At 43.4% G+C, this 12,145-nt stretch overlaps 1 protein-coding gene across 2 annotated transcripts in view; it reads left to right on the top strand.

The window, feature by feature from the left end:
- Nucleotides 1–328: 328 nt before the first annotated feature.
- ANO1 (anoctamin 1) overlaps nucleotides 329–12,145 on the top strand; it is a 202,908-nt gene continuing 191,091 nt past the window's right edge. The window contains exon 1 of one of the 2 annotated variants that reach the window (XM_077286964.1): nucleotides 329–820. In XM_077286964.1, the coding sequence (XP_077143079.1) occupies nucleotides 775–820 (46 nt within the window). In that variant the 5' untranslated portion in view covers nucleotides 329–774. The remainder of the gene's footprint in view (nucleotides 821–12,145) is intronic. The other variant, XM_077286965.1, reaches the window with a different exon arrangement.

Consider the following 12,145-nt stretch of genomic DNA (forward strand, 5'->3'; position numbering starts at 1 on the left):
AAAAGAAAATCCTAAACATCAAAACATTAAAAAATCTATACATTTGTGACCGTCTTGCAGTAAAGATCTTCCTACAGAAGACCTTAGAGGAGCTTGTAGAAAGTCATCCAAGAGACAAATGTTTAGAAAAGATCCTCTCGCTGGGGACCTGTCTAAATATTTATCAGAGTAGTGGCAGTAGAGGCTGTGTATCTCATTGCCACTGACACATAGCGTCGCCCTCTCCCCCCTCCCGGCCATAAAGATTCTGCTGAGTACTTAGAAAAGTGCATAGAGAATGTGAAGGCTAGGGAGACAGAGGACTGGCAAGCAAGGGAATGGGGGGGGCACACTGCAGAGCAACAGAATCCAATAGACCTGGAGGAAAGAAGACCTGCAAAGCACCCCAAGGGGGAATGAAAACACCAGGGAAAGTGTGATTGACACAGCTGGTGCACGAGAAATCTGGATATTAGTCACAGACCAAGGTGATGTTCCTACTGTGGGACTGCACAGTGGGACTCTGCTGTGTCACTTGCTGAGTGCTGCCCTATGACAGCCCTGACTATGCCTCGGATACATGAGTCACTATCTAAGGACACTGCTCACCCAGGCACTTTCTGATCTCCTGCTCCTCAGTGTCCTACTTGTGATTTGTAGAGGTGCACAAGAGGGTGGGAACTCGACTAAGGATGAAGACACGTGAAAGTGTGACATTTGTTTACTTTTTATAAAAGCCCTAAAAAAGGAAACTCAGAGATCTCCAGTTGTGACTTGATCTGCTGAAGTCTCAGGATGGATGAGAAGGAGCCTCCTACCATGGACGTGTGGTCAAGTGCAGGTCAGTGGACAAGATGGACAGGACTTGATGAACTTTGTCTCATACTTTCAATTTGTTGACGCGAGTCATTAAATGATTATAATGTAACGATTTTATATTAGTCGGTCTACATGGTGCTTTTATTCCGGGGGATCAAAAAATAGTCCATGTGATTCTCAGCCGTCTTATTAAATACTAATATTAGTGTATTATATTACATTGTATCATTGTCCTTTATAGATGATGTACAGATGCTTACAATGTATGAGAAGTAAGGTAGCCCTTCCATGATGCTCATCCCAAATTTTGTCACTTTTCACAATTTTTTAAGTTTCAGTAAAAGGATGAAATTATTTTTAATATTATTGGTTCACAAAAGGAACCATGTTTTATAGAAATTATATAATGTTTTTTTTAATATGCTGTTGAGATAAAATATATTGTACGTACTTTACTATTCCAGATGACAACTTATAACCAACTGTGAAAAGATAATGCAAAGAGATAAAAACATTCTTGCCAAATTTGCAGAGTAAAAATTTCAACACAAAATCTCCAGTAGCGTTAAAATCAGCATCAAATAGTATGGATTTTGCGGCAGATTTTTTTTGTGGCGCATTTTCCTGTGGTTTCCGAAAAATATACCATAATAATCAAATATTCCTCTCAAGATAAATTTCCTCCATTAACGTTTTAAGTCAGTTTTGCTTGTGGCTGCAGTGACGTGTATTTTTTTTGCAACAGATCTATCAAAGTGTCCACCAATGTTCAATAAATTTGGTGCACCTTAAGATATAAAACTTTTGTTACTCCTCTTTTTAGGACACCCCTTTGCTAGAAAGTATTTGCAACTTTTCACATTTAAAAAAAGTCACGAATAATAAATAAGGCTAAAATGGGGGAAAATGCAGACGACCTGCCTTGTTTAAGGGGCTTAAAATAAAAATTTCAAACTTGGCATATTAAAATTCCATAACAATGGTGCACAGATTTTATAATTGTGCCTAAAAAGTAAAAATAACACAAATCGCATCAAAAAATTGACGTACAATATAATAAATTCTCCTGAACATGTGCAAAAATTCAACAGCAAAATGAAATAAATTCCTTCCAGTGGGCTTGGAAATCTACAATGGTGAATATTGTTCGGATCCTCAGTAAAAACTCTCAACAACAAAATATTTAACTGTGAATTTATTGCAGATTTTGAACCAGGAGCAATTTGATGATGTTCAATGCTTTTACCGCTTTGATTGAACACCATGTCACAAGCTGAAAGTGATAACTATGTGGCTCGGAGAACAAAACATTGATATTCTGGGTCCGTGACCTGGAAATGGCCCAGATCTCAATCCCATTGAGATCCTGTGGTCAATCCTCAACAAGTGGGTAGATAAAACATAGAATGTAATAAACTCCAAGCACTGATTACAGAAGAACAGGCAGCCATCAGTCAGGATCTGGCCAGAAGTCAATACCTAGCTGCGGAGGAGAAGAGCAGGAGTCTGGAGAAATAAGGGGCATCGTTGGGAATATTGAGATTTTACAAAAACTTCATGCATTTGTCAATAAAAGTTTAAAAACGTATTCAATGTTTAGAATTGCACATCACTAACCATAAAGACTTGCGACTAAAAGGTTGAAAAACAGCAAAGCAGCAAACTTTGTGAAAAGCAAAACTTGTGTCTTTCTCAAAACTTATGGCCAGGATTGAATGTTTCCAAGCATGACTTAGGGCAAGGGTGCTATCTTTTACAGTCCATATTCAGGCCATAATGCCTGGCCCAACTGTGGGTTTCATGATCTGAACTACATTCTTGATAGTCATATATGAGGCTGTTAATTTAAGTCAGGAGACCATGGCATTGCTACCCAAACATTGACCATAGCACTTTACAATTGAGTGATCCTTGATATATATACTGGTGCTATTTGCATATACAGTATAAAAATACTGGAATCTCAACATAAACCTGTTAGAACTCAATATAAGTCAATGGGATTTGGATCTGCCTATATGTGGTTAAAACCAGATCCGGCATGGCCTTCAGGGCTCTGCCATAAATGTAATACAGGTCATTATACGTGTGATTTAATGCCATGATACATGAGGTCGCAGAAAAAATCTAAGAGGAAAAGCCAGATTTATTTTATTTATTTAAACTAATTAAAAATAACTTCACAAATAATTTTACAAATTTCTAATAAAAGCATAACAAACTTTACAACAAAGGTAGGTGAAAAATTAATTATAGTTGTCCTTTTTTCTCCTTTCAGGTACTTTTTTTTAACATTCTTTTCTGCAGATATATATATATATATATATATATATATATATATATATATAGTGGTATAGCGACCCCTGTGGCAGCTAGGGGGCGCTGTGTGTGCTCCTTGAGATATGCATTGAGGCATGTATATGGTGTGCAAGGACCTGTGGTGATGTCACGCTCACCTGACTAGCCATGTGACAGGTACCCGGGTGTGGTTACACCTATGTAAAGGAGGTGTGTGGAGCACATGGGGGAATGTGAGTGTTAGTGGGTAAGTGTCCGTCAGGGTGGACACACTTCCGTGTGTCCTGGCAGGACACTGCAAAGTGGCCTGTGTGCTGGACGGTCCCAGGTGGGGACAGACGTCCTGGAAGCACACAGTGACCATTCCAGGCTGGAGAGCCTGCGTGCTGGACATAGCACGGACGGTTGGTGTTGGAGGCTACGGCGAGTGGAGTCGTGCTGGAAGCATCTGGAGACCGTAGACCTGGGAGGTCTGTGTTGAGGACCTGGGACTGACCTGAAGTCAGTGTGAGTGAGAAACGTCTGATGGATACCTCTGTGGAGAAGAGGGATCCAGGAAACCTGTGCGGCACCAACAGGTAACGGGAAGGAACCGTGTGACACTGACCGGGGTCAGAGTGAGAGACGTTGTGTATGGGCACCTCGGAGGCCAAGGGGTGTCCAGGAACCCGTAAAGGTTGCCAACGGGTAACGGTCTGAAAACCGTGTATAATGCTGACCGGGGTAAGAGACGAACTGTGGTAAAGATGAATATATGCAGACTGTGTTCAAACTGTTACCAGGTTCCTGTGGATGTGGTTTACATTGTGTGAAATAAACCGAAAAGACTGTGTTTTTGATAGAAAACCGTGCCCGAGTGCTTTGATTCTGCTGCCAAGCGAGTGTTCCCCAAGACACGTAGTAGGCGCTATGCTACAATTGGTGCTCGAATGCGGGCAAACAGTTCCCTAAGAAGCACATGGGCGGTGCTGGCTAAGCCAGAGGAGTCGAACGGTCTGACAACCGTGTGATACTGATCGGGATCAGTGAGCAAAATGTGTTTGTGCTGTAATGCTGTAACTCGGCGGGGTTACGAAGGTGACAAGCGTCTTGTTGTGGATCGGCGAGTCCATGAAGGGGAAAAGCGTCTTGCTGTAACTCGGCGGGGTTACGAAGGTGACAAGCGTCTTGCTGTGGATCGGCAGGTCCACGAAGTCTGCAGTGGAGCCGTCCAGAGCATTGTGGAGTGCGGCTGCACTTGCAGCAAGAGGTTCAGCAGCGGCTTGTGATTGCCAGCAGGAGCTGGTGAAGTGTTGAAAAAAAAAAAAAAGAACATTTTTTTTCTCTGTGCAGACTCTTAAAGGGCCAATGCGACCCAAAGAGACATGTTTTTTTTTTCTCTGTACTGTGTGAACTGGTACTGTTGGGTGTACCCCAGGGAAGGAGCTGGTGTCCCTAAAAGGGGCGGAGTCCAAAAAGGGGGGTGGAGTTCCGCCAGAAGGTGGTTTCCAAAAGATGGTTGTTAAAAGGGGTGGAGTTCCGCCAAATGGTGGTTTCCAAAAGATGGTTGTTAAAAGGGGTGGAGTTCTGCCAAATGGTGGTTTCCAAAAAAGGGTGGAGTTCTGCCAAATGGTGGTTTCCAAAAAAGGGTGGAGTTCTGCCAAATGGTGGTTTCCCAAAAGGGGGCGGAGCATCCCAAAAGGGTGATGCAGTCGGACTGTTGTCCGGGGAAAATGAATTGTTGGGTATGGAGGTTGGTGCGGAGAGTGCCCTTGTGGTTGACGGTCCTGGGTTGGGCGTGACTGGGGAAGAAGGTGGACGATCCCAACTTACGGACATGACATTGGTGGGAGACCTTATTACAAAAATGTTGTGACTTGTCGGCTAAAGCTCAGGGTTTACATGTTGACTGCTGGGGGCGGGGAAAAGACCTGACAAAGGTGTGATGATGAAGATGGTGTGTGATAAGTGTTCAACCCTACGGGTTTGAACAGAGGGGGGGGGAATATGTGGTATAGCGACCCCTGTGGCAGCTAGGGGGCGCTGTGTGTGCTCCTTGAGATATGCATTGAGGCATGTATATGGTGTGCAAGGACCTGTGGTGATGTCACGCTCACCTGACTAGCCATGTGACAGGTACCTGGGTGTGGTTACACCTATGTAAAGGAGGTGTGTGGAGCACATGGGGGAATGTGAGTGTTAGTGGGTAAGTGTCCGTCAGGGTGGACACACTTCCGTGTGTCCTGGCAGGACACTGCAAAGTGGCCTGTGTGCTGGACGGTCCCAGGTGGGGACAGACGTCCTGGAAGCACACAGTGACCATTCCAGGCTGGAGAGCCTGCGTGCTGGACATAGCACGGACGGTTGGTGTTGGAGGCTCCGGCGAGTGGAGTCGTCCTGGAAGCATCAGGAGACCGTAGACCTGGGAGGTCTGTGTTGAGGACCTGGGACTGACCTGAAGTCAGTGTGAGTGAGAAACGTCTGATGGATACCTCTGTGGAGAAGAGGGATCCAGGAAACCTGTGCGGCACCAACAGGTAACGGGAAGGAACCGTGTGACACTGACCGGGGTCAGAGTGAGAGACGTTGTGTATGGGCACCTCGGAGGCCAAGGGGTGTCCAGGAACCCGTAAAGGTTGCGAACGGGTAACGGTCTGAAAACCGTGTATAATGCTGACCGGGGTAAGAGACGAACTGTGGTAAAGATGAATATATGCAGACTGTGTTCAAACTGTTACCTGGTTCCTGTGGATGTGGTTTACATTGTGTGAAATAAACCGAAAAGACTGTGTTTTTGATAGAAAACCGTGCCCGAGTGCTTTGATTCTGCTGCCAAGCGAGTGTTCCCCAAGACACGTAGTAGGCGCTATGCTACAATATATATATATATATATATATCTAATATATAAAGCTGAATGTGTGTATGTCCGGGATTGGCATCTGAACCGTCGCAGCTACAGCCACAAAATTTTGCACAGTCACACGCCTGGACCCCGAGAGCGTCATAGGCTATGTTGTGAGGCGAAATTTTAACCAAGCGCTTTCCAATTCACCAAACAATTTTGCCCCTATCTACATAATGGGGAAAAAGTGAAAGGAAAAGTGTTGGAGGCGTCGCAGCTACAGGCACAAAATTTTGCACAGTCACACGTCTGGACCCCGAGAGCGTCAAAGCTATGTTGTGAGGTGAAATTTTAACCCCGCGCTTTCCAATTCACCAAACAATTTTGCCCCTATCTACATAATGGGGAAAAAATGAAAGGAAAAGTGTTGGAGGCAAATTAACAGCTGCCAGATGTGAACAAGGGGGACTTAAAGAATGAGAGCGATGGCGCCAAAGAGTATATACTGTACAGTTGCTAAGGTGGGGCCCCGACATGGGATAATCACCACACCACCACAGGGATGTGAACGCACACACAAAATGCGCCACACACTACCACGTGCTCGAACACATATACCACCCTCAGCGCACATTTCACCACACATACACCAACCTCGCCACATAAAAGTCGAAACACAAAAGTCGCCGCTCAAAACTCGCCACGCGCAAAACTCTCCACATGCAAAACTCGCCACACGTGCAAAACTCACCTCATGGAAAACTCGCCACACTCAAAACTTGCACACGCGGAAAAATTGCCACATGCACAAAAGTTGCAACACATGCAAAAGTTGCCTCACACAAAACTTGCACATACTCAAAAGGCACCACACATAAAACTCGCCACGCGCAAAACTCGCCATGCGCAAAACTTGCTGCACACAACTTGCTACACTAACCTGTCACATGCAACTCGACACACAAAAAGTTGCTACACGCATGTCGCCACACAAAACTCAGATCACAAAAGTCGCTACATGCATGTCGCCACACGCAACTCAACACACACAACTTGACACACGAAACTCGCCCTAAAACACACACAAGTCTGGTATTATCCTTCAAAAATAAAAATCTGATTAATAAGCAGACAAACTACAAGAGCAACAAATGAACCATATAGGAATCCGGCAGCTGTCAGTCACATGACCAGTCTATTATGTGTATGTGTGAGCTAATATATACTGCCAGGGGGTGGGCTTACTGTTGGCTGGGGATTTATCAGGCTGCCAATTTAGCTTACAAATACTGAGGTAAAAATACTGACCAAATAACGTGTGAACGAGGTCTAATACAGGAGGAGATGACATACAGATATATACTATATACAGGAGGAGATGACACACAGGTATATACTATTTACAGGGGAGATGACACACAGGTATATACTATATACAGGAGGAGATGACACACAGATATATACTATATACAGGAGAGATGACACACAGGTATATACTATATAGAGGAGGAGATGACATACAGGTACATACTACATACAGGAGATGACATACAGGTATATACTATATACAGGAGCAGATTACCTACAGGTATATAGTATATACAGGAGGAGATGACATACAGGTATATGCTATGTATAGGAGGAGATGACATACAGGTACAGTATATACTATATAGAGGAGGAGATGACACACAGATATATACTATATATAGGTGAGATGACACAGGTATATACTATATACAGGAGGAGATTACATACAGGTATATACTATATATAGGAGGAGATGACATACAGGCATATACTATATACAGGGGAGATGACACACAGCAGGTATATACTATATACAGGGGAGATGACATACAGGTATATACTATATACAGGAGATGACATACAGGTGTATACTATTTATAAGGGAGATGACAAACATGTATATACTGAGGTGAAAATGAGAGGTGTGAGGTGAAAATGAAAAGGTGTGAGTGCAAAATGAGAGGAGTGAGGGAAAATAGTGGAGTGATCGGAAAATGACAGATGTGAGGTCGAAATGACAAGTGTTAGGGGGGAATGAGAGGAGTGAGGGGGAAAATAAGAGGAGTGAGGGGGAAAATGAGAGGTGTGAGGGAGAAAATGAGAGATGTGAGGGGGAAAATGAGAGGCGTGATGGGAAAATAAGAGAAGTGAGGTGCTATAACTAACCACAGATATTTACTATGCCCAGGCAACGCCGGGCTCTTCAGCTAGTATATATATATATATACACCGTATATATATATACCGTATATATATTTGGTGTTTTTAGGGGGGCTCTCTTTTTGTCAATTTTATTTATGATTTTTTATATTTAGCTGTGCTTATTTGTTACATTTTCATGTGCATTTGTAAGTATATTATCTCGTATTTATCTTTTATAATTTTTGTTTGTATTTTTTATGTATTTTTGGTCTTTTTATGTACATTTGATCCTTTTTATTTTTTTAACTTTATTTTATTTTTGGTCTTGTTTTATGCACATTTGATCATTTCTATGTGTTTTTTTTCTCCTTTTTATGGGTTTTTGGTCTTTTTTTTAAGTACATTTGATCCTTTTTGTGTGCTTTATATCCTTTTTATGCGTTTTTGGCTTTTTGTATGTACATGTGAACCTTTATGCTTGTTTTTGTCATTTTATATGTATTTTTGCCTTTTTTTTAAATTCTGTATATATTTTCCATATTTTTCCTGTTTTCCATGTTAGTATAAATTAACATTGCTTAATGTGCGTGTTCTTTATACTGCTTTAATAATTATCTGTTATTTTACTAAACTGACCGAAAGCACGTGAGTCAGCAACTCTAGAAACAAGTGCCAGGAACTGCTTCTAATGTACATGCTCAATGTATGAATGCAGTTCTAACCAGGAAACTACCATGTTCCGAGCTCTTATTACAGTGTAGCTAAGGCTTATGTCTAGGAAACCCGATGAGTCGAGCGGAGTATCCAATACCTAGTGGTATTCCACATGCTTTACATATGAATGTTTTCTAGCTGAACGCACTGAGCTGTAATTATCACATGTATGAAAAAATGATCCAGCTCAACAGCTTCTACGTGGCGTGAGGGAATTAGAAACCTGGAAGACACATTTGGCTGTCATTGCAGTACCAGTCATAATTCTTCTTGTCATGATTGCACGGCAAAGTTAATCTCTGAGGATTTCCAAATTTTAATGGACCACATTAAATATGTATATACTCAAGATGCTAGCCAATAAATTGGATCCAATAAAGACCTCAATGATGCTGAAATAAAATTCTAGGATCTGGAATGGCTGCTGGTAAATAAGGGGCATCAAAATGTTCTAGGACAGCAAAGAAAATTTGCTACACCCTTGGCTTAAAGGGAACCTGTCACCTGAATTTGGCGGGACCAGTTTTGGGTCATATGGGCGGGGTTTTCGGGTGTTTGATTCACCCTTTCATTACCAGCTGGCTGCATGCTGGCCGCAATATTGGATTGAAGTTCATTCTCTGTCCTCTGGAGTACACGCCTGCACAAGGCAATATTGCCTTGCACTGGCGTGTACTCAGACCTGCACCTATCCTGCTTTAAAAGGACCGTCTCATAACAGACATTAATGGCACATTGACAGGTTTGTGAAAATATGGGACTATCCCAGCAAAAGTTGAAACTTTTGGCAACAAGGCATGATTAGCCATGACAAGCCATGACTTTAGTGGTACTTGGCATCTGCCCATGTTTGCCTGCTGTTTACCTCAGCTTTGATTTTGGAGAAATATATGGTATTGCTACAGTTATATGAAAAAGTTGGGCACCCCTATTAATCTTAAGCTTAATGTTTTATAAAAATTGGTTTTTTTGCAACAGCTATTTCAGTTTCATATATCTAATAACTGTTGGACACAGTAATGTTTCTGCCTTGAAATGAGGTTTATTGTACTAACAGAAAATGTGCAATCTGCATTCAAACAAAATTTGACAGGTGCATAAGTATGGGCACTTCACCAGAAAAGTGACATTAATATTTAGTAGTAATAATATACTTGGCACTCAGGAGAAATTTTTTTGCAAGATAAAAAACTTCATTTATTTAGTGCATCCAGTTCAACATAAACGTTTTCGGTCTAATCACAAGACCTTCATCAGATAGTGTGTTTGAATACTGAAATACATATGTAAAAAATACAAAAAAGTTTTTTAGACAAAGTACATGATGCACAATATAAATTTAAACAAGATGCATTATGCTCAAGGAGGATCGGAATGCTAAGAAAAAGGGGGGATAGAGCTAAAACATGAGCAGACGCTGAGGCAGAAAAAATGCCTAATGGCTGAAAAAATATATACCGTATATACTCGAGTATAAGCCGAGATTTTCAGCCCAAATTTTTGGGCTGAAAGTGCCCCCTCGGCTTATACTCGAGTCATGATCGGTGGTGGGGTCGGCGGGTGAGCACTGTCATATACTTACCTGCTTCCGGGGCTCCTGGCGCCCCCCCTGCACGTCCCACTGTCTCCGGGTGCCGCAGCCTCTTCCCCTGAGCTGTCACGTGGGACCGCTCATTAGAGAAATGAATAGGCTGCTCCGCCCCCCATAGGGGCGGAGCCGCCTATTCATTTCTCTAATGAAGCGGTGCAGGTGCCCGCTGACAGAGAAAGAGGCTGCGGCACCGAAGACAGGCAGGGGGAAGGAGCGGGACGCCGGGAGCAGGTAAGTATGTCATATTCACCTGTCCTGGTTCCACACGCCGGGCGTCGGCGCCATCTTCCCGGCGTCTCTCTGCACTGACTGCAGGCAGAGGGCGCGATGACGCATATAGTGCGCGCGCCGCCCTCTGCCTGATCAGTCAGTGCGGAGAGACGCCGGGAAGATGGCGCCGAGGAGCTGCAAGCAAGAGAGGTGAGTATGTGTTTTTGTTTTTTTTATTGCAGCGGCAGCAGCAGCACATATTTATGTGGAGCATCTATGGGGCAATGGTGCAGAGCACTATATGGCACAGCTATGGGGCAACGGTGCAGAGCACTATATGGCACAGCTATGGGGCAACGGTGCAGAGCACTATATGGCACAGCTATGGGGCAACGGTGCAGAGCACTATATGGCAGAGCTATGGGGCAACGGTGCAGAGCACTATATGGCACAGCTATGGGGCAATGGTGCAGAGCACTATATGGCACAGCTATGGGGCAATGGTGCAGAGCATTATATGGCACAGCTATGGGACAACGGTGCAGAGCACTATATGGCACAGCTATGGGACAACGGTGCAGAGCACTATATGGCACAGCTATGGGGCAATGGTGCAGAGCACTATATGGCACAGCTATGGGGCAATGGTGCAGAGCACTATATGGCACAGCTATGGGGCAATGGTGCAGAGCACTATATGGCACAGCTATGGGGCAACGGTGCAGAGCACTATATATATGGCACAGCTATGGGGCAACGGTGCAGAGCACTATATATGGCACAGCTATGGGGCAACGGTGCAGAGCACTATATGGCACAGCTATGGGGCAACGGTGCAGAGCACTATATATATGGCACAGCTATGGGGCAACGGTGCAGAGCACTATATGGCAGAGCTATGGGGCAACGGTGCAGAGCACTATATGGCACAGCTATGGGGCAATGGTGCAGAGCATATATATATATGGCACAGCTATCTATGGGGCAACGGTGCAGAGCATTGTATATATGGCACAGCTTTATGTGGAGTATCTATGGGGCAACGGTGCAGAGCATTGTATATATGGCACAGCTTTATGTGGAGTATCTATGGGGCCATAATGAACGGTGCAGAGCATTATATATGGCACAGCTTTATGTGGAGCATCTATGGGGCCATAATGAATGGTATAGAGTATCTATTTCTAATTTTGAAATTCACTGGTACCTGCTGCATTTTCCACCCTAGGCTTATACTCGAGTCAATAAGTTTTCCCAGTTTTTTGTGGCAAAATTAGGGGGGTCGGCTTATACTCGGGTCGGCTTATACTCGAGTATATACGGTAATCTAGCAGATCCCTAAATGGTGGTCACACAGGTACAATATAGAGACAAGGCTAATACTCTATATTGGTATGGCATAATGTAGGAATACTGTACCATGTGAGGGAAAACCCGTGCTCAGTGCTTAAAGTGCAATTAACAATTCTGTGAAGGTACAAGAAGAAAACAAGAAGCAGTTAAGATCAAGATAATATAAAATCACATAGAATACAAAACA

Source organism: Ranitomeya variabilis, chromosome 2 (assembly GCF_051348905.1).
Source record: "Ranitomeya variabilis isolate aRanVar5 chromosome 2, aRanVar5.hap1, whole genome shotgun sequence".
Lineage (NCBI taxonomy): Eukaryota > Metazoa > Chordata > Amphibia > Anura > Dendrobatidae > Ranitomeya > Ranitomeya variabilis.